Source organism: Trachinotus anak, unplaced genomic scaffold (assembly GCF_046630095.1).
Source record: "Trachinotus anak isolate AG129_WGS33_773 ecotype Australia unplaced genomic scaffold, CSIRO_AGI_Tana_v1 ptg000001l, whole genome shotgun sequence".
Classification (NCBI taxonomy): domain Eukaryota; kingdom Metazoa; phylum Chordata; class Actinopteri; order Carangiformes; family Carangidae; genus Trachinotus; species Trachinotus anak.
In genome coordinates, this window is record NW_027273852.1 from 5372843 (window position 1) to 5396703 (window position 23861).

Sequence of the window (23861 nt, forward strand, 5' to 3'; positions counted from 1 at the left end):
CCAGACATTCTCTTTCAAAGTGTTGGAGATGTTTTTTGTTTTGACCAGGTTCTGGTAAAATCTAGTTAAAGCACAGGACATACATTTATTCATTTATTTATTTGTTCCTTTGTCTTTAAAGGCAGACCAAATATAACATCTTGTTTGTTCGTAGTCTCAATCATTTCCTGTCTCTCCAGGATGAGGTACTGACAGTGATCAGGCGAGTGGACGAGAATTGGGCAGAGGGCATGCTGGGAGACAAGATTGGCATCTTCCCTATTCTCTATGTGGAGGTAAACACATACACACACACACATATATACACAAAGTCACTCACATATCAAATTATTAGAGAAGGAGCTGTAAAAGTGATGTTGCAGGACAACACTTGTATTACAGTGTTTTCTTTTCTCATGCCTTGGAGAGAGGAGGCAGAAAAGCTTTAGTGTTGAGGGAGAAAGTACATCCTGTGTACTTTGATGAGAAATGGGGGAAATGTTTTCTTTCTATAAGTAGAGGCTTTAGCACGGCTTTGATGATATCCACTGAAAATGTGACAAGATTTTGGGATATGAGTGCTGTTTGGTTTCCTCCTCATTCATGGCAGAGTTACCTGTGAAAAAGTAATGTTCTAAAAACTAAATAAAGTCAAACAATCAATTATATGCTACCTGATTTCAAATATATTTGAACTAAATGTTACTCTGAATCAGTTTTACACGCTGTTACCAGAGATTTTGCTCTTGCTACAAACCAAAACTTTTTTGATAAATGGTGAAAACAGCTTCACTGGCAGTGGTAACTCGTGGTGCATTATTTATTACTTGCTGACACTAGCCAAAGAACCACTTGTGCTGAGAGCGGGGACACATCGAACCTCACTTTGACATCAAGATGTAAGAGAGGACATGGTTACAGTGACTGGATCATTTTTGATAGTAACAAGGCCCTTCACTTTTTGTGATTCTTACTGTTTCCATTGCCGTTCTTTTCTATTTCTTCCTTCCACGTCTGTCCCACTGTTACTCTGTAGGCCTTTCAGATGACACAGTGACTGTGTTTGAAGTCGGTCTAAATGGGTTTCTGCACTGTCTGACCTGCTTTTAAAAATGTCTTACTGACCTGGGTTAAGTGGAGTTTGAACACTCTCTGACTTTGGTATGAATGGAGGGTACATGCATTTAATGTTAAACTGCAGTTTTATTGTGTGTTCATTACTCTGTGTCAAACATGAAGGTTTTTTTTTTGTTAGTCTGCACTGAGGCTCCACATTATGTTTTTATATGTTGTTGTCTCTGTATTTGACTTCTTATCTGTTGGAATAAACATTTAATTGCCCCAGAAATGCAAATAGCAATAGCAATGCTGGTTGTAACTGAGGTTTCTTAAAGGGATTTCCTCTCAGTAAAAGGATTTAAAAAACCCAACTCCCCAAACATTTTACCTTCTTTCATACTGCCATGCCCGTCAAGACTGGAATTTAGTTTACTTTAATCCTCGTGCAACTGAAAAAAATATCATGCACAATTTGCTCTGGATCACATTTAAGGCTTTTAAGCTGAGGTGAAAAGCCATTGGTGGAAACTGGAGGGATGATGTGTAAATACTTCTTTCTTGCTTTTGTTAAAGCTTCTCTCTTCTCTGTCCCCACAAATTTGTGAACACGCCAATTCTCTCGTGGCCCTGACATCAAAAACAAATGATGAAACCTTCAAAACTAACAGGAGGTTCGCTCACACTGGGAAGTACCACTGTGCGTCTGTTTGTGTGTGTTTATCAAGACAGTGAGACTATCATGAGGTCAGATCCAGTTTACAAATTGTGTATTCATGCTCTGCAGCTTAGAGAAACTCATTGATGTAGAGACTTGAGACAGAGAGACTAATGGGATGACTCATCCTTCCTGCTGGTTTTAAACATTGTATTGGTTTTAATCTGCTATTAAGAAAACATGCATTCAATAACAAACACTCAATTATACAACAAAATGCGTTAATATCCACACCTATCCACATGTACATATAAAATCACAGTTTTCTTTCCTGCTTTGTCATTGTTGAATCGTGCTGCCCTCTTTCTCTCTCTCTCTCTCTCTCTCTCTCTCTCTCTCTCTCTCTCTCTCTCATATGGCTGGAGTCTTGGTTATCCAATCATATCCTCGAAATTATCTGGTTGACCAAACAGCTCTCTTAGGTAATGATGATGAAGCCATGAGATGAGAAAAGTCAGCACAAACACCACACACTCACAGACACAGGGGTTCCTATTAAATAGAGATGCATCAATAATTTAGACCTCGCCATCACTCTGACACAGCAGGGGTGCAGGGGCACCGCGCACGCGTGTGTGTGTGTGTGTGTGTGTGTGTGTGTGTGTGTGTGTGTGTGTGTGTGTGTGTGTGCGCGCAGTGAGAAGCTAATGAGGGGGGCCCAGCTGGACTTCTGCAGATCTGTGTGTGTGTGTGTGTATATTCATGTGTTTGTGCGTGTGTGTGCGCCTCACTGGATATAAAGTACCTCTTATGGCTGTTGTCTCAGAGCTCGGATGTGAATGCAGACAGCTTGTGTTAATATTTGGCAGTCTGAAAACACAGATTGGAGATGAGGGGTTTGCAGATGATAGGGATGCCATCAAAAAAGTCAAAATTGCACGGAGCACGTGTGAAGTGATTGGCAGTCACTACATATGAAGAGGGTACCGTCATCTCTGTAGTGGACATGAAGAGCAAAAATATCGACAAACGTTCTTGTGAACACAGCTTGCTAGCAGCGTATCGGAATGATTCAATACTGGTATGTAATTTGGCGAGCTAGCTAATATTATAATAGTTGGTTTGCTGAGGAATGAACCACCACTGTGTTCAGTTTGAGTGAATTGGCTTCAAGTCCAATGTGTTATTCAAAGTCATTTTCAGAAGCTTACACTGAAACAGTAATAGTTTAGTAGTTTATCAAGCAATCAGTGTGAGAGTCTAATCCTGAGTTTTCAGTTTTGATACCCTGGCTATCTGCTTTGTACATCTCTGGATTGTACCTTTATATTTTTTAAGTTTTAGTGTAATGCTTCTGTGTTGCAGCAGTCAGGGCTGCCCTGGTCGAAACTAATTTACCTTAACTCTGCAAGACTCTCTGATTCCACTGAGGTCTTATTTGATTTTTTCTTAAAATTAATAATGAAATACAGTAATATAGTAGTCCTTTCTCGGTGTAGTGGGCCGAGTAATGTGGCTTTCTTGTGCTCATTGTTCGAGCTAGTTAGAGGGGTCTACATATATGCATTTTAAGACATTTGTAAGGAAAAAGTGGATAAAAATAGCTTTAAAACCATGTCAATGGACAGTAGCACAAATTATCTGTCAAGCAGCAATGCACAATGTTAAAAGTTCTGTAAATGATCGCACTAGACCACCAACACAAATGCTTTGTCGGCCCCGCCTTTGGCCTCCGTATCCCCCCCCAGACAATCCAGTCACAACCATTAGCCCACGCTAATATACCCATGATATGCTCCACAGCAATGCTGGTAGTATTGGCAACACCATGTCAGCTGGTCTTTGAATGCCTTCTGTAGCCAGTCACTAATGAAAACAGACACGTAACATTATGTAGCCATCAAGTTACTTATACATCTAGGAGAAGAAAAGTCAGTAATGAGTCCAGCTGCAGCCCTTAAGCAGGTTGTTGTGCTCTAAATCTAACCAAACAAGTATTGGCTTCATGGTTGGACTTGGAAACAAATGACCCCCTGGACTTATCCACTGGGAGCGGCCACACAAATGACACTAACAGATGTTTCATTGGTCCATTGGGATTTGAACCGCTAGTCCTCATGGTCAGTCCACCTCTGCTATGGTCTTACCTGTTTCTTTTTAGACAAAAACGTGGTTCTAGAAAACAGAAGAAAATAGTTGTTTGCTGCTATAATATTGTTTAAATTCTAATTTACAGAACCTTTAAATATGGTTATGAATGATTCACACTACAATCTGGAAATACAGAAGAAAAAACCTACTTTATTTCATCTTTGTGTTTGAGTTTGCATCAGTTTAGACTTGTACATAAATGTGAGCAAAATGTGTTTTATACAATAATATATATGCAATAATACTATTATTGTAGGTTTGTTAGATTATTCTATAGCCTCCACTAAACATACTGTATAGCTCTGTGGTAACAAGGGCCTAATATGTTTGGATGTGATCACAGCAGTTAGTTTTTGTTTGTGTTGAACATCACAGGGACATAATGCTAATCCTATCCTGGGCACGGTGGGCAGTACCTGCTCTTCCTCTCTCATCTCCATCACCTTCTCTCTTTGTTTTTCTCTCTCTCTTTGTCTTGTGCTGTGTCTCCTCCCTTGTCAAAGCTGAGCTTTTCATTTTCGTCTGTGTCAAGTGAAGAAAGTAAACAGAGCGTCAACTGATATTTGTATCTAGCAATGAAAATAAAGATATATAGGGCTACCTCATTTTAATACACATTTCAATCATTTACACGAGCTGAGTTGCGTTCACATACACCTGGAGTGGATTTATGTTGTTTTGACATACACGTGTACCAAACTTGACTTTGGGTGGGTGTGCTGAGTGGGTTGGATTGTGTTGTATAAGTTTAGGATCGCTGCTGGAAGATCTGGTGTGGGTTCAGCCGGATGTGAGGTCAGTGTAGGTGAGTTTGAGTTGAGCGTGGACGTTTGGGCAGAAGTGAGGTTGATTCATGTAAATTGGAGATGAGTTTGGGACAGGTTTGTTTGGGTTTGCTTTGTTGTGGACAGGTTTGGGATAAGTTTCAGTCTCGTGTTATCTTTCTTTGTCTTTCTTCTTTTCTCACTGACTTTATCTGTTCCACTGTCTCTGCAGCAGGAGGGAGTAGGCACACACCTGCCACTGGTTATGTGTGTGTGTCTGCGTGTGAGTACATAGGTGTGCAGGTATCTTGCTGGCTGACCCTTTTCGCAGTGCAGATATCAGCTCATCAGCTCGAGCCTCAGTATTACCTGGAGAGCACTCACCCTTCAAAAGACGCAGAGTACACAGAGTACAGTTAGCTCAACACATAACAGATGACCTTGGAGATTTCATTCAGCCAAAAGCTCCAAAAGAAGAATTGTCTCTATCAACAGCATCTTTCTCTCTCTCTCTCTCTCTCTCTCTCTCTGTGTCTCTCCCTCTCTCTACCTTATCTCCTTTACTGCAGCATGACCAGGCACTATAGCATTGGTAGTTAAAGAGAAAGTGACACAGCAGAGTGAGTGTGAGTGTGAGTGTGAGTGTGTTTGTGTGTGTGTGTGTGTGTGTTTGTGTGTGTGTGTGTGTGTGTGTGTGTGTGTGTGTGTGTGGCAGCTTCTCTATATATGTGGGTTTATGGAGGCACAAACTTTAATGCATGGGTAAAAGTTACTGGAGTTAAGTTTGTTGTGTGTTGCCTCAGTTTCCCTTTGTGTGTGTGTGTGTGTGTGTGTGTGTGTGTGTGTGTGTGTCCTCTAGTCTGCCTCATGAGAGCAAACTGAGTTATATCATCAGCATCAATCCATCAAGCTCATTAGCATATGATTTGGCTTTGATTAGCATATCTATTAATATGGAAATGCAACATCACCAACACTGAGCTAAGACGGGTCAGTCCTGTACATTCTCTATCACTCTCTCTCTCTCTCCCTCTCACACACACACACACACACACACACACACAGAGGAAGAAAGAAACGCTTGGCTTTCTCCCTAGGGATTGTTCAGGAGTTTGAGGTTACGTTACGCAGACATGATTGCGATGTAAATTTGTTGCAGGGCTGAAGCTGATGTTGTCTGTCATTGTATCAGTTCATGTGTCCCTGTTTCATATTGGCCTCTGTGTGTGTGTGCATATTCATGTGTGTGTGTGTGTGTGTGTGTGTGTGTGTGTGTGTGTGTGTGTGTGTGTGTGTGTGTGTGTGTGTGCGTGCGTGCGCACGCAGGCCTGTTTTAAAGACCAAGTTTCATCACCCACAATATCTCAAGACTCAGGAATGAGACCGTGACCTTCAAAGTTTCCCCACATTGTAGACACAAACGTGCAGAGCTAATTCGAACTGTACATAGACTGTTCAGTGAGGCAGGTGTTAAACACACCATGCTTGTAACAGCTTTCCCTCAGGTGTTCATGTAGGGTGTATATAGATTTCACCACTTCGGGCGTCAAGTTTTCTATTCAAAAATGTTTTACATTTGCATGTGATGTCCATAAAAACTGGCCTCAGCTATAATCTGTCATATCAGATACAAGTTTTTACCATCACTGAGCTTAACCCCCCACAGCATGAGATACACAAGACTAATGAACATGAGCACATGAAGAAATATCTGCTGAAACCAGACCATTAGATACACACAGCTAGTTATGTACTCTGTGCTGAGAATGTTTAGTACTAAAAAACAGACTGCAGCACTGACATGTAATTAAAGATAAAAAAACACAATAAAACTAAAGGCTTACTGTATTTCTCTCCCTGTTAGAGAGGGTGTGACGGCAGATATTCAAGTCACCCACCTATTACTTTTGTAGGTTGTATAGTTTATTGCACAAATCCTCACAATGTTGTCCTATCCTTATGCTCTCACTCTTTAATTCTGTGTGTAGATTTCAAGATGCCGTCCTCAGAGACCCACCTGAGCTCACAGTAACTTAAATCTGAAACATTACAATCAACAAAATTAAAGTGCAAAGGTTGAACATTGAAGGCTGCATTTTCATGGCAGCACAACAAGCAGCGCAAGCACACTGGTGTTTCAGTGGCAAGCACAGAGCGCGCAGAGCACAGGTGGGAGGAGAGGTGCGAACAGTTGGAAGGTTCATTGAGATCAGGCAGAGCAAAGCGAGTTCTTGGTATTTTGGTGGAAAATGTGGCTTAGACTGTGCACTGAGAATAGACGTCTGAGAACCACGTCTGTGCCTGGCACGACGTCAGTCTGCTGCCACCTGCGTGATTGTATCAACAAGAGCAAAACTAAATAGTTGGAGCAAACACAGCAATGATGGGAAATGCAAATTAGCCATTTTAACCAATCATCCCACAGCCAGTTCAGGTGTTTAAATAGGCATTAAAAAAATGAAGGTTTATTGTGTTTGAAGCAGGAATGTCAGTAAATCAGTCTTTATTTATCTATAAATGAATATGAGAGTTATTATCTGTTGTCCACAGCTGCTTTATACTGCATGTGGGGAGTTTTGCCTTCAGTTTAGTAAATCCATGCAGCCATCTGACACATGTTGATAAATCTGTAGCCACAGATTTGACAAGTGTGGCCAGAGCACAGTGCCATTACGCACGGCTGTCCACTCTGTTTACCTTTAGTAAATCACGTGCAAATGACAGCAGGCTGCTACAGACCCCATACAATACTACACTCAGCAGACCGGCCTGTTATGACGCTGTATTCTGTTGTTTAAAGAGGGAGGTGTCTGTCACAGATTTTAATTACAGGACCCAATTTCAGACACAAAAACAAAAAAAAACTGAGATGGTAGTGTACAGTGATTTATTAAATAAAGACAAATACACAGTCTTACTTCATTCAGAGATAAATCCAAGCCGGGAAGCCAAAGTCTGAAAAATGAAATCACAGGGAGACGCTCAGGCAACTCAACAGAGGTAAAACTGAAAAGCTAAACATTGGTAGCACTGGGAAAGAGAACAGGAGGAAGAGACACAGGGGAACATCCACAGGAGCAAAACGCAGCAAAATAGACAAACTGACAAAAGACAAAGGGGAAGACAGAGACTTAAATACACAAAGAAGGCAAGGGTAATTGAACACAGGTGAAACACATTAGGGAGGGGCAGACAATAACTCAGGAGGGAAACAAGACAAAGACAGGAGGAACATGAGACACACCAGGAAAGCTACTTCAAAATAATACCATGACACGTGGCTGTTTCTGTTGTGAAACGCACTTAGAAATAAAACTTAAATAGCGTCGGGTGGATTTGGTCATATGGAAGAGGTGCTGTGTGTTCAGATGATGCCGCTCTGCACCATCAGAGACAACAATATCATTTTCTGAAGAAGCCGCTTTCTGTTTGCTGAGCCGTTGTCATCATGCGTCACCGTGATTGGCACAGCTATTTCCAGAGCGATTAGCGCGGTAATGTGTCTGGCTAAGAATGAATGTATTAATCACCGTACCCTCCAATTTTATATTCCATCCCAGCCAACCCTTTTGCACTTTGTGTTGCTCCACCTACATGAACTGAAATAGCAGGTGTGCTTGGAGGCACCCACACAGTGCCCAGGACCTGCCACTTAGCGCCTGTCGCTGCGCTTGCGCGGTTAAAAAGGGGGCCTTTGTTTTGCTGTACCATTCCTGAAAGCGACGCGGCATTGATAAGATGCATGCGTCTGTTATTTGTCATTATCAGTCAAGGATGAGAAATTAGACTTTGGATGGTTAATTTGGCATAAAATTGAGTTGGAGGAATTAATTCTGAGTGTGCAAGTTACTTACATCCTTTAAGTCTCACAGGTAAACCAAGGTTTCCATCAAACGCCGTTCTGTCCTGATGTATGAAAAAAAAAGTTTACCTTGGAATTTATCTGATTTTACCCAAGAAGGAACTGAAATGAAGCCAAAGTGAGAAGAGAGAGAAAAGCCCTGGATGCTCACCTTTTGGTGGGTTGTTCAAGTATGTGTGTGTTTGACAAAGAGAGACAGCGAGAGTGTGTGTTACACAGAGAGAGTCTCACTAGACCAGCTGTTGTGATGATTGTTATGCTCCTAGTTTGAAAAGCTGCCAACAAGAACAAGAGAGGAAAGGCCACACAAACACACTTGTTGTGATCTTGTACGTGAACCACTGAGGACTGAAATCTAACACCTGAACTACTTCTCTCCTCTTTCCCTCCTCTCCTCTTTCCCTCCTCTCCTCTCCTCTCCTCTTCTCTCCTCTTCTCTCCTCTCCTCTCTTCTCCTCTCTTCTCCTCTCAGTTAAATGAAACAGCCAAGCAGTTAATGGAGATAGACAAACCTACGCCAACTAATGTTCCAGGTCCGAGTTCTGAGCCAGCCCCGTTGGGCCCCTGCTCTCCTGGCCCTTCCCCCAGTGCCTCCCCATCAAATGGGAACGGCTCTGGCCATCGGAGAGGCGAAGGAAAGAAAAACGCCAAGAAGCGTCATTCATTTACGGCGCTGTCCGTCAGCCAGAGGGCCGCCCAGCTCAACAACAGACACAGCATGGAGATCTCCCACCCAGTGCTCATCAGCTCCTCTGACCCCAGAGCTGCTGCACGCATCCAGGTACACACACACACACACACACACACACACACACACACACACACACACACACACACACACACTAATTACAATATATGGTGGTGGTATTCAGGTCCATTACTTGAGTAAGAAATAGAGACACCTCAAGGTGTAGAAATATGCATAGAAATATAGAAATATAGATATTAGTTCATGGAGACCGAGTTCATTTTAACTGTTTTATTTTATGTTCACTTGTTTGATCTTTAATAATTTATCATATTTTATCAGCTGATCATATGTTATGCATGTAAAAACCTAGATGTGAAAAACAATTAAAATATTCAAGTACAAGTATCTCAAAACTGTACTTTAGGGTAGCACATGAATTTCACTGTATGTAGCTGATTTCTTAGTCGGGCTCTAAGCATATGCACGAAACATGCGCAAAGCATTTTGCCATCCAGAATTTACTTTGGTCACTCTTTCCTATATGTTATGAGCTTATTCCCCAGTATCACCAGTTGCATGTAAATAGAATCATTCTTCTGTTTGATAGCTTTCAACTGGAGACACATTGCTTTTATATGTATCGCCTCTGGTTGCAGGACACCTGAGTTCATTGTGTTTTTGCTGTCTCTGAATAATACCCAAGATGCATACTGAAAAGCTAGAAAGGCTGCAGGCACGTATTGCAAAACATCATTTATTTTACTCAGTTTGTATGTGTGGATTTTTCTGTCTGTCTTTAGGATGCATCTCCCCCAGGTCCCTCTCCCTCCTCGGCAGGGGTACTGGTGCCCCCCAAAGTGGCATCCATAACCTCTGAGCTGCTGGCCCATGCCAAGGTGCAGCTGCCACTCAACATGTGAGTACACCTCAGGGTGCTGTCAGCTCAGCCCACCTGCAACCTGGGTTTTTAATCCCTCCTCACACCTGCCCGTTCTGTGTTTTATTAACAGCGTTGATATGTACCCGAGATGCAAGCAGGATTTCAGAACCTGCCTCCTGGCTACGTTAAAAATATTTCCTCTTTTGTGCCCAGAGATGTTGGCCATGTTCCACCACCTCTGCAACCGCATTTACTCCTCCACTGGTCAAGGATGAAATCCCTCTCAGACAGGAAAAATACAGTCACTCACAGTTGCGTGATGCTTACATCAGTATTTCATAACGAGGCCTTCAACAGCACAGCCATACTATGCATTTCATGTGATACATGCAGTACATAGAGACGAGCACTGGGACACTAAGTTCATGACCTACTGTTGCTACGTTTTTGTTCAGAAATGAACAACAATGAGTGAATTTTGTGAATTTGTGCTTCTTTCTTTTTTTTGATACTGGACAGTAAACCCCTGATGAAGAGGGAGATGAGATAGATTTGCAAAGTACTTGAATCTCAGATGTTTCAGTTTCATGGTCAATCTTTTAAACGCTTTTAAGTTCGACCAGGAACTGAGGCAGCAAGCTTTTTTTCAAAATGTATTTTCACAAACGTGCCAGAAAATCTACTTCAGTAGCTACACACAGATATTACAGGTGTAATATGAGGTGTATGCATATACTTGCATATACAGGTGTATGCATACATAGGACAACAAAGTAATCTTGCATAGGCTGCACTTGGAGGCTTTGCTTTTAATTTCACCAACTTCACACTGGCTGATAATTTCTTAAGTGGATTAATCTACCTGACACACACTCACAAGCACAATTAAATTCCTGTGGAAATGTAACCTCACTAGTCATATCCAGATGGCTGGTGAGGTGCCAACGCTGAGCAAGACTCTTCTATAATTTAACTTGTAATTAATCTACCAGGTAACTGCCAGAAAGATGCAGGTATCTTCAAAGTGAGTGTGTGCTTCTGACCTTGTACTTCTGTCTTTGTGCAGACCAAATTAGTTTCAGACCTTAAGAGTGAGGATATTTTGGGATATTTGTGGAAAGTGAGGACATTTGCTCAGTCCTTCCTTCTTCCAAGGTTAGAATGTATGGGTTTAGGTAGGGGGCATCATGTTGTTTATTATTAACTGATGTCCCACCTGCAGGTTGTGAGTGAAATACTGCAACAGTGTCAGGTTTAATAAAATCTGTGATTTTATTGAAGTAGCACAGTAGGTACAAACACACACACATGTGCACAGACACAGAGACACAGAGAGAGAGAGACACACACACACACACACACACACACACACACACGTCCAGAGCAGGTTTGTCCTACTGATGAGGTCAGACGTTTCCATCTTGACCTGGCAACTATTCCTGTTGCCATGGGGAGACAGGAGATGGTCCCCACATCTGTTACCATGGCAACGGGGGAGGCAGCACACATAGGGCTTGTTTACTCTGTGGTCTTATCGTCTTCTGTCGGAGTCTGACACTACATACTACGAATGTCTCCCAGCGACAGGAACAGAAACGCATTTATATGTTAACGCAGATGCGATACACAATACTGAATACATGGTCATAAAGTAAGACGCTAAATACTGGATTTATCAGTGTACCTGTTTGTAGGCAGGTTTAACAAAGACATATTGATTAGGCACCCATTTACAGCATACCATACTGTTTTGGAGGGGAAATCATTCGCTGATGGTCACATTACTATCTCAGAGAGGAATAACTCAAACTCTTAATTAATTAATTAGATTAAAAAAATAATAATAATAAATCCCAGGCTTCACTAGTGCATCATTAAAGCACTACTGCTGCTTTGGTTTGATGTTAGTCGACCTGTGATTCTGATTATGTTTGCAGTTTCACAATGATTTGTGTATGGTTGGGTTATTCTTGTTATACTTTTTGCTGTATACAATATATCCTATAATTGATTTTTTTTTTTTTGAGATATATATAAAAAAAACAAACTGGACGGACTTATTAAAGGGTACCAATACATAAATATACCCAGAGGCATCATTCTTGTTCATACATAACAGGTTATTATATAAAAGAGAATGTATTCTCAGATAACTTGACTGGTAAAACAAAGGCCAATAAAAATGTCATGCGCTCAGTGTAACTGCCATTATGAGCAGTATAACTCACTGTTTAAGTGCATTAAGTTTTGCTGTTGGTGTTTTTGGTTCATTGTTCTCAATACCAATTAACACAAATAAGCTCATCATATCTGGTAGCCTCTCTTAATGAAAAAAGTGCATCTGACATTTTGAGTGGTAGTGGATTTTAAATGCTACTGGAGACCATTTACTGATGTCTCTCATACTTACAGCTGCTTCTGTTCCCCCCTCCATCCTGCTTTCCTAAGAGGTACTGATTTAAAACAGGCATGAAACACCGTGGGATAATGGATGGTATATGGTGGGAGGATCAACCAGCACTGTTCCACTCTGACCTGCCAAAGATCCCATTGTAGATCAATATGTTGTTTGGTGGTCTAATGAAGGAGTTGGTGGAGAATCAACAGTTTCCTGGTTGTTGTTCTTTGATCCTCTGCACTGGACAGTTAACTAAAAATAAGTATAAAAACTGTATTAAAAAATTTTTAAATAGCTTAGTGCTCACAGTCTTGTTTTTGCTATGTTATTTCATAATTGTGTATTGGTGATAGCACAGTGTCTCCAGAGTAATCCACATGCATGCTTTCAGATGAAGAAGCCCAATTAGAGATAATTGCTAAAGCAACTAATTTGCTCAACGGTTGCTTGATATTTGCTGCAGACTTTAATGTTTTACTATTTGACTCATTTTAACATTTTTTCTGTTGCTTTTGTCCCCAGATATCTGGCTCTGTATGCCTACAAGCCCCAGAAGGCTGATGAGCTTGAACTTCGGAAAGGGGAGATGTATCGGGTGACTGAGAAGTGTCAAGACGGATGGTTCAAAGGAACCTCGCTGAGAACTGCTGCCTCCGGTGTCTTCCCAGGAAACTACGTCACCCCCGTGTCCAGGTTAGTGAATTCAGGCTTGGGGATGAGAAGAGTGGAGGGTATTGTGGTGATGCAGTCTTCCAAGGGATTATGTCATCCCCACATCCAGATAAAAGCAAGAGGCAATCGTATTAGGGGTGTGCAGTTGGTGATGAAGCTTGAAGTACCTCTTCCTTTTCCCAAGGTGAAAAAGTGACTGAATTGCTGGAGAGACCACAGTATGAGCGCAGTGCACCCAAGTTTAATCCATACAGCCACATGTTCTGTTCAAATCTTTACTCCATTTATTACCCAGTTTATTATTTGGTTCAGCCATGTGAACCCAACAGTGCAATACAGTCAGACTAAGGCCCCTGATTTTGTCCTCACACAAAGGCGATGATGGCACTAACACAGCCGTAATATTTCATGGTGATTTCCTGGCTCCAGCAAAAGCGAATCATGATCAGCCTGAGCCATGCAATTGAGGTACTTGTTATGGCATGTAATTGCACATGTGTTTCTGTGTGCTCAGACTGCCTCTTGTCACAAAGGCATGGCCAAAAAACTATTTTTGGGACTTTAGGCAGCTGAGGTGCAATCTGCGGGTACTGTATTCATCATGGTGATTACGAATTCTTCCTGCTTCAGCCTCCATATTGTGGAAGCAGGAAGAGTTACAGAATTATACTTCCACCTCTGGTCACCAAAACTACCAAAATTATTTGGTCACACTAGGAAATGCACCAGAAACATATTCTTAGAAGTCCTTACCAGGGGGTTCCTGTAAACTGCTGTGAATGAACACAGAAAAAAAAACACTTTTTCATGCACTGAAATATAAAAATGTTTAAAGCCCTATATACACCAGTTTTTTTTATTATTCCTCTTGGAAAATTTGCTTTGAAAAGAGGTTCAAATATTGCAAAGATGATTTTCAAATGTATTCTTACTGACTAATTCAAAGTTTCTTTTCTTTATAAGGCGTTGTAAATTTGATTTAAATACAAACTTGACTATTAGCACTGGGTCTGCCTTTCTAATGTGTGGCTACCAGATAGTATAGACCATCAGATCATTGTTACTTCTGGCATCCTGATACTCATAGCTGTTAAAAGCAAATAAAACAGAAAAATGAATGTGCTGAAATCATATTTGGCAATTTAATTATCGTCGTTATTCTCGTATGCTTGAAAATATTTGCAGTGGCTGTTCATCTAATCTGTATTCTGCTCTATGATGCAGTCATAGAAAATGAGAGAGAGGAAGAAAATGAAAGCAAGGGAGATTTAGGATAGCAGAGAGAAAGAAAAGAGAAAGGCAAAATTGAGGGAGAGAAAGATAATGAGAAGCTGAAGAGAAAGATTTGGTACTGAAGGATGCTCAGCAGAAGGGTGAGAGAGAAAGAAAAAGAGAAAAGCAGAGGAGAAGAGGGAAAGGGTAAAAGACTGAATGGGGCGGAGAAAGAAAAAAGTGAAGAAGGTAGAGAGAGTCTGGGAGAAATTGAAATAGAGGAGAGTTGAAAGAGAAAATGAAAAACCGAGGAGGAGGGAGAAGGAGAAAGTGAAAGCAAAAGAAAGAAAGAGGAAATGATACAAAGAGATGAAACGGCTGTGAAAACAGCAGGTGTCCCTCTCCTCTGGATATGAATGGCTGCTTCACATTCTGCAGTTATGCAATCTAAGAGAGGGAGAGAGAGAGAAAGGCAGGATGGGCGAGTAATCAAATGAGAGGCAATTTGTTATTTTTACACATGCATACCCTCTCCTTCTTCCTCCACCACCGCCCCCCTCTTCCTCCTTACCTCTCCCCCTCATTTGTCTGCACTGCAGCTCAGAAATTTCTCAATATGATAATGAGGGCTGCCAAAGATGAACACACACACACACAAACACACACACACAAACATTACAGGCTTCTAATAGGCATACCATTCTTTTTTTAATGCAGTTTAAATATTTACATATGATTTAATGAGATAATATCACCAGTTTCCATATAAGACTTCATGAATGCATTTGGATTATTGTTATTCTGGATTCATTTGAGATTTTTAACACGGTGGTATAAAGACTTTTTACTATGGCATGAAAGCAGCTGTGGTGTTATTGTATGCAGTCCTAAAAGTTACTGAACATCTGTATGGGCCTTTACAAACCCACATGTGAAACCTAACACACACAATAAGCAGTTACACTTAGAGTATGTGTGTACTGGCCATAGAAAACCTCAAATCAAAGAACCTGCGAATAATTTAGCTTTTTCTGCTGGTAGAAACACACACACACACATACGCATACACACACACACACACACACACACATATAGAAAGCCATAACTCGGTACGTGTGTGACGGGAAGTCGATGGGCAGCCATAAGAGTGTGAATACCGCTGCGTCAATAATGTTCAGCTCACTGTTCTGCCATTCAGCACTCTGCAGACAGAAACATGAGCAGCTTGAGGCTCCGTACATGTTACAGCAGGACACTATGTTGTGCTGATCCACCAGTCAGATAATAGCACTGGAATCACTCACTCTGACCGGGGATAATAGTACCGTTTGCTCTGCTGTTATGGACCTGTATACTGGCTATTAACATTTTGTACTAAACAAGAGACTGCACTCATGTCAGCGGCTTTGTGAGGCTATACTTAGGCTTACTCATGCTTTGAACTAAATGATATTGTCATGGCTAATGTTGATGAATTTCACTTAGAACCACAAAGCCTATTGGTGGTGGAGAGGAAAAGTCAGTGTCCCATCAGTAGAATTCTTCCTCTGGGCACAATGAGTATCTGTCCTTGGCAGTTCATCTGACTGGTGTTGACATATTTCAGTCCGGATCAGCATGGTGGACCGACCAAATGACAAACATGTCCGTCCATCGGGACATGCTGCTAGCTTAGCTAAACATGCATTTGCTTGTGTGGAAGGAAAACCACTCTTTCTAATGCAATACCCTTGATGTAAACATATGAGTGGAGCTGACGAAAGCAAAATTCAATAAACATCAGCTATGATTATTTGAAAATGTCAATAACAAGTCGATAATATCCGTCTCTTCTCTCTCTTGTTTGAAGGGCTCCATTTGGAGTGGGTGCTACTCGTGGCTCGTGTCTGTCCAGTCCAGTAGGTGGAGGAAGTGGATGTAGTCAGGTGGGGAGTAAAATCTCTGACTCTTCGTCTCCAGGGTCCCCAGGGCCCTCTTCGTCCCGTCCCTCCACCCCACTGGTAAACTCAACCAACTCTGTCAACACCATCAGTCCAGCCTCCTCGCCGCAAACTGCCGCTGCCCAGCTGAAGAACTGCCTGCGCTCCAGCCAACATACGGTTAACCAGGCGCGCACCTCAATGCAGCTGGGTAAGCAAGAACACACACACATACACACTTGTGGTGGGACTGAAGAAAGACAGAAATGAGAACTTTTGAAACTGAGGTACTCATGTGAATGACAAACAGCCTGCTGTGAAAGGAGAGGTGAATCTTGTTACAGCCCTCCAGAGAAATGTAAAGTGAGGTAAGAGAAAGTATTTATGACATAGCGATATCTCTGTCTCTGGTATTTTTCCAACTTCACACTCTGCAACATCATCCCCTGCAACGGCTCACCAGCCTGAAGGCTTAAAGGAGCAGAGTGCAGATCATTTGGGCCATAGACTGTGTATAAAGATGGAGGTTGCCTCTGTGATGTCACCCATAGGTTGCTGAGGAGCAGATTTGAGGCTCAGAGTGAGCTGCTTCGCTGTCGCCACCTTGGGTGTGCCTGACTCCACCAATCTCCCAGCTAATCCAAAAATGGGCAAAGAGGTGGGACGCGGGTGGAGCCAAGACTTTGGTTCATGCCGGTTTGTGGCGAGCATACGCTCACCCACCAGCGGCTCGATCTCAATTAAGCCTAACTTTAAACCTTAACAAAATTTAAACGGGTGAGTTATATAAAAATTAACCTCCCGTACAGTTGTTAAGAAGCAGGAAATTAGCTATAAAGATCAAAAACCATTCTTTGTACCAGGCTGCAAACATGTTGATTTCTGCTGTAAAGTTGGGCATTTTAACATGGGAGTCTATGGGGACCGACTCGCTTGTGGAGCCAGACTCAAGTGGCCATTAGAGGAACTGCAGATTTTGGCTTCATCTTTCAGGCCTGAAGGGCGTCACTTGTTTGGGACGTTGCAGCATTTTAGGCCTTTGGTCTCTGATTACAGCATAATAGAATATTGATCAGTCATTAATTCAAGTTGCCTCAAGTAACCATGTAAAAATTTGCAGGCACATGCTCTCATTAGCCTCTGTTACTTCCAGGTTCATCAGTGCTGTTAGTCATGTGTAAAAAAAAAAAAAAACATTTTGGACCAAAATATAAAAACAATACACAGAAAATTGGATAAATACCAGCATGGATGAGAAGAATTTAGTGGCTTTCACATACACTACATGGCCAAAAGTATGTGGACATCTGAGCATTACGATCATTTGCAAAAGTTGAACAGTTCATTCCAGAACCATGTGCATTAATAGGCTGTTTTAACAGCAGCGAGGTGATAGGAAATGAAGCAAGAAGGATGACGAATGACATGCAACAAAGGTCGACACTTGATCGCACTAGAAGCAGGAACAGTTATGTGGTCACACTCCCTACAAAATGAGTGGCTGGTGGGTTCTCGCTGTGAGGTGACGTAGAGCCATCATGCTGTGAACATTGGAAAAATATGTGCAGAGGGGAATGAAATACTGTGCACATAAATGCTTTTTTTTTTGAGTCTGAACATGAGAGGGTGGTTATATTGTCTATATCTGCACAATGTACACTGCCAATGTTTTTCGACTGGCCAGTCACACACAACCCTCAGAAACACACACAAACACCTGTGTCTGTACAAGGTCTAGATCATATCAGCCTCGCTCTCCACTCATCTCCCCAGTACCCTGTTCTCTCCTCCTCTTTGTCTGTCTCCCTTAGAAAATAATGGTGAAGGTTTCTTTTGGAGGCTGAAGAGTACACACTGTGAGAACATGGCCAAGAATAACATTCACACTCACACACACACACACACACACACAGCTACAAACATACAGACTTGTACTCCCACGTACAAATGAACACACAGACTCACAAACACACAGCTGAATGACATCACTGCTTTTTGTTTTATGGAGGCGTAATGACAGAGCTTCATGCCTCTCCCTCTCTCTCTCTCACTCTCTCCACCTCTTTCCCTGTTCTCTCGCTCCCTCTCTCTCCCTCTCTCTCACACATACACACACACACACACACACACAAACTCACACATACACACATCTGGTCTCCATTACAAAATAAAGTATGTGCATAGTTCTGGCGTTTAGTGGTTTTATCACATGACCAGCGCGCCTCTCTATGGACTTCTGCCTCAGTACTGCAGTGTGGAAGAGCAGGTGGCTAGCAACCGTGTGTGTGTGTGTGTGTGTGTGTGTGTGTGTGTGTGTGTGTGTGTGTGTGTGTGTATGTGCCTGTGTGTGCATGTGTGTGTGTATCTGCATGCCTGTATGCTTATGAGTGTGTATTTTTGTGTTCTTCTATCCTCATGAGCACCAAATGTCCTCATACAAATTGAAGGCTGAAAAAAAGTGCTCTAAACATCTCAGCCAGGTTTTATTTCTACAAGGGCTGAGTTAGGGCCTCAAGTTAAACTGAGTCATAGTATATTTCCATACAGCTGCCAAGTGAATGTGGCACACAATTAAAAAAAGTGGTGAGTCCCCATTTCCTAATTAGGATGAAGAAAAAACTTTTCCTAATGTTTTTAAAAAAGTTATATTTTATGGAAACATAGTATCTCTGTCTCAGTTATTCATTTGTGCCAAAAAATGTTTCCTGCACCTTCATCTGAAAGTAATAACCAAGAAACACCCTTGGTAATACTCAAATCTACCAAGTAGCTGTCATTACATCTCCATGGAGATAACATTACTTTATAGATTAGCATTAACTGTTTTCAGTAATTATGGCTCCAGACAGACTGAAGATGCTGAAAGGATATGTCTTAAAACAATAGTCAGGTGCCCATATTAAAATTGAAACGTGTTTTCCTTGCTGTAATAATTCCTCCTGTTCACACTGGCCATTAAAAGATTTCTTCATAATATGCATTCGATGTAAGTGGTGGGAATTTTGCATGCGGGGAGAGGCTCCAGCACCCCTGACATTACTATGTAATAACACTATTGAGTGTAACGGTCAAGTAGCTTTTAGCTTTCCCCAGTTTATAAAGATGGATGTTTATATTTCTAATTCTTCTAATCTTAAGTTGGAACAAAACATTCCAGTAGCGTGGGGATATTTTGCCGAAACCAAAGAGGAACTTCGAAAGTGTATTTTATAATTATAGAATATTCTTTATCATACATACAGGTAGACTGAACTATTATTGCGGAGACACAGATTGTTTTATATCTTGTTCTCTCTTCCTCGATATGAAGTAAGAGGATCATTAAGTCAAACTCCCAAAATGTTGACAAGTCCTTCTCATTAATACTAATCCATGTGTATTTGTGTGTTTCAGTCCACAGTCCTCCTGCTGGAAGCCCGGAGCGCCCCACAGTGGCCATCTCTCCCCTGCGTCCTCAGAGCTCTTCCCCCTCGCGTTGCCACGGCCAGTCAGGTCGTCCTCTCTCCATGGTGTCTCCGGGGTCCAGCTTAGGCCCCTCACCCCTCTCTTCTCCCGCCTCGCGGCCCCTCCTCCCACTCTCATCCCCTCTCTCGTGTCTCACACCTCCTAACGTGTCAGCGGTGCTCCTCAACGGCGAGCTAGCCAGTCCACTGCAGCCACCTTCGCCGGGCCCCTCCCACGCCCCCAGCCAGGGCGCCCTCGCACCAAAAGCAGAGAAGGTGAGTCTCTTCCCCAAGAATAACTACAAAAATTTAAGCAGAGAGTCAACTGTCACTGGCTTCTTTGAATGTGTCTTTTTTTTTTTTTCAACAATCACAGCGTGAAAAATCCACTGTGGAAACAGACACTGACCGTAGCCTCTATTGACCAGAATTCTTTATGTGCAACAGACAGAGAAACAAGCTCTTTTTCTCTAATAGGATAATTGGATGTTTTGTCTCTTTTCTATTATTTTCTCCACATGTTTAAACAAGAGCTGAATGCAGTAGCTTCCTGCTTTATTTCTGGAGGAAAATGTAGGAAATCATTTGTCAAAGTACATAAAGACAAGACAGCTTGTGAGAAAACAGGTTTATAGGTTTCCCATAAATTAAAATCATAACGCTTGATAATATAATTAGTCTCTGAGTACTGACTGTTGGAATGTATAGCAACTTAGACAACATATAACTATATATATTTATCAAGACAGATGAACATACAGCAAAACAGGAGATTTCAGAGGAAAGAAAACAGACCATTTTAGTCATCCTGGGGATAAAACTCACCTTATATATTTTAATTAACTTTGACACAACATCTGGTGAAAAAAGGTGTTTTGTGATCTAGATTTCACAGGTTTAGTGGATGTGAAATCTGTAATGTGTGTCTGTGTGTGTGCATGTGATGTGTCAGTAGTCCTCCTCCACCACAGTGAGTGTTTTTCACCCGTGGAGCTGGCACAAACCTCATCCTATATGTTGTGAGGTGTGCGGTGCTAAAGCTGGGGATGTTAACGCGAGCTGAGCTGACAGTGAAGGATGGCGCTGAAACCTCGCATCTGTCTCAGCTCCATTTGTTTCACTGTTGGCTCCACTGTCTGGGACAGCTAATCTAACTACATGGCTAGCTGACAAACAGCTCATTGACTATGGAACAGCAGGCAGCGGCCTTGTTTACATCGTCTCACTCAAAGATGGCTTGAACGCGTGTTTTTTAGAGGCCAGATTCGGGATCATAACTCACATGCTGAATAGATCTTATAGAAGTTAGAACAAGGTAGGGAAAGTATCAGTCAGTTAAAAAGTTTATTTGTTAAAAATAGGCCGTTTCCAACTTTCATGTCACTCTGATATCAAAGAATCTTCCCATCTTATCACAAGTACACAAGTACCATGTTTTTTTATTATTCTAAAATTAAATGTTTTTCCAAGATCTTATTGCGGAAATTCTGGAGGGAAATCTGAATACGCAAAATAATAAGCCGTTGCCATCTTTTGTTTTAAAATACTCTATCGTCATACTATTTTTTTAACAAATGTTCAGCCTAACCCCCATTCACACTACTTACCATTGTTGCTTTCAGCTTGGCAGAGCAGAAACATCAGGTTTGAAGTCAGTGTGGCGATGAGGCTGCACAGACTCCATCTTTGTTACAGAGGAAATGATGAAGCAGCTATGATAACTGCCTGGCAGCCAGTTTGGTTTATCTCTGTTCGACACAGTGTCACACTGTCTAGTGCGCAGCCGGCATTACACACACTTACCACATTGGACATTGAGATGTGTTCGTAGACCATTTCCAAGAAATCTGGACATGCTCCGCAACTGCCAACTACATGGCTGTGGGAAGTGCTTGCAAAAAGAAAAAAAAGTCTGAAAACGTTTTGAAAAACCAGGTTCAAGATGATACTGACCATGCATTCGTTTTTTTTACTACACTGTGCTGTTTTATTCACATTTTCACAAACACCTCCTATATTCAGGTACACACTTTTTTTACTCTTTGCATTCACTGATTGCAAATATAGGCTCATATTTACTCTTAACTAAAAGTATGTCGACACCCTGGAATTCAATCTCATGCCTCCAACCAAACACGCTCTTCGTTTTAAACCACAACACTGACGGCTGAGTGAGAACAAGTACATCAAACAAAATATGGAGCTCCTATGATTCCACTAATTTCTTTGAGATAATTCAGCTTAAAAGCAAAAGCTCCTATCAGCCCTGAGCAGTCGTTACACACCAGCATCTAGGTTGAAAGGTTCAGTTCAGCTCAACAATGACAATGAATCCTTCCGAGATGTGATAGTTTTATGCACACACATAAAACTGATTAGTTTTATGTGTGTGCTTATGTCCAATTTCTTACATTTGGAATCAAAGAAAACTTCACACACACACACACACACACACACACACACACACACAAACACACAAGCTTTTATTTCTATGCCATGCAAAATTAGATTAAGTTGCACGTCAGCGCCAGAGTCAGATCAGAATTGTGAGTGCCTGCTGCCATCTGGTGACTCATTTTGAAACAACAGCAGCAGCAGTGTGACTCGCTAATGTAAACTGACACACACAGGCGAGCGCACACTCACAGGAGGCAGATTAAGCCTTTAAGCCTGCAGATGAAAGGGGAGAGGGAGTGATTATTCACTTTTTTCTGGCGCTTTCAATCTCTCCGCCTGCCTTCCCTTTCTCCGGCTTCCCCCTACACCCCTCTGTTCTCTCCTTCCTCCCCTCTATCTTCACCCTCTTTCTCCATCTTTCCTCCTTTCTTTTCACGTCTTTGTGTCCTCCTCTGTGCCTCTTTCCCTCCCCGACTCCCTGCTCTACTGCTCCTCTCTCCCTCTATATCCCTCTATTTTCTCTCCTTCTGTTCATCTTTCTTTTTCCTCCCCATCATCTCCTCCCTCTCCCATGTTAAAATTCAAACAAGCTTTATTTGCTCGACAGGAAGGAAATCTATGTTGCCAAAGCAGTGGAACATTTTATGTGTGTTTATTTCAGTACCTTGCCAGAATACACTCGAGGCGACTGGATTCTCCTGACAGTGAGCATCAGTAGTTTTATGAAAAGGGGATTTACGTTGTGGGGGGAAAAAAATTAAACAAAGACGATCCACATTTTGACATCCTGTGAGAAACAATGAAATCATGGTATTTAGGGAAACACATAACTTTAAAGCACTGGCACTTGTAGTGTAGAGGGAAGGAATGCTGTTATTTTTCTATAGTGGCTCTGCTGAGTCAAAGTGTTTATACAGGCTCTCTGCGCGCTTTGTAAGCACTTTTTTCTGGGCCATTCCCGCTCAATATACTAAGACTGGTCATTAGGACTATGAATTCTTATTGTTTCCCTTCTTAATTACTTGATTTTGATCAGATATCTCGCTGGTGTTTTGCCACTTTGTGTTTGCCAATAATTTGCTAACAGTGTAGTGTGTCACAACATTTTATTACCAGCCCACTTAGTTGTGAGAGCCATTTTTGTTTGAGTGGGACGTCGGTGTGTTTGGTTGTCGATGGTGTGGTGGTTGAAACTCGCTGCTACATTTAGCTCCCTTGGTCTATAAAGTGCCAGAAAATAGCGAAAAATCGGTCATGGAGCACAAACAGGTTTTGTTCAGCGTTATAGAGCCATCTGCAGAGGCTTGCAAATTTGGTTTGACAGCTGGGCAAACTTACCACAGGGACCAGTGGGTAGTGGCGGAACAAAAATAAGGGATGGAAAAGACAGAGTTATTTAAAATATAGAATAAATAGAAGAAGTGTCCTGCGTTGGTCAGGCTGCGCTGTCTTCATTAGATCAAATGTAGAAAAACTGATCCAGAGAAATCATTTAAAGCGGAGTAAAGGAAATGAAAAGATGTGGCTTAAACTACTCTCAGAGAAACCACTGACTAATAATGACTCAGTATTCAGGAGTGCAGAGACGTTTCTTCCATGGTCACAAGTCTTTACAAGTTCAGGTGGTAAGAGATTAAGCACAGAAACAAATAACGCTCAAAGACCAGAGTCTGAGAAAAGAAACCAAAATTGACTGTGAAAATTGACTTGATTAACTGCTCTGGATGCCACTGTTGTTAAATAATTAGGATGCGTGTTATAATTTCACAGATACTCAGA

The 23861-nt window shown here is 41.8% G+C and overlaps 1 protein-coding gene across 1 annotated transcript in view; it reads left to right on the plus strand.

The window, feature by feature from the left end:
* Window positions 1–23861, plus strand: part of LOC139637422 (E3 ubiquitin-protein ligase SH3RF3-like) — a 90694-nt gene that overhangs the window by 61876 nt on the left and 4957 nt on the right. Inside the window, exons 3-8 of the mRNA XM_071506164.1 lie at window positions 180–275; window positions 8943–9251; window positions 9962–10077; window positions 12962–13132; window positions 16173–16453; window positions 19636–19961. Coding sequence (XP_071362265.1) covers window positions 180–275; window positions 8943–9251; window positions 9962–10077; window positions 12962–13132; window positions 16173–16453; window positions 19636–19961 — 1299 coding nt within the window. The remainder of the gene's footprint in view (window positions 1–179; window positions 276–8942; window positions 9252–9961; window positions 10078–12961; window positions 13133–16172; window positions 16454–19635; window positions 19962–23861) is intronic.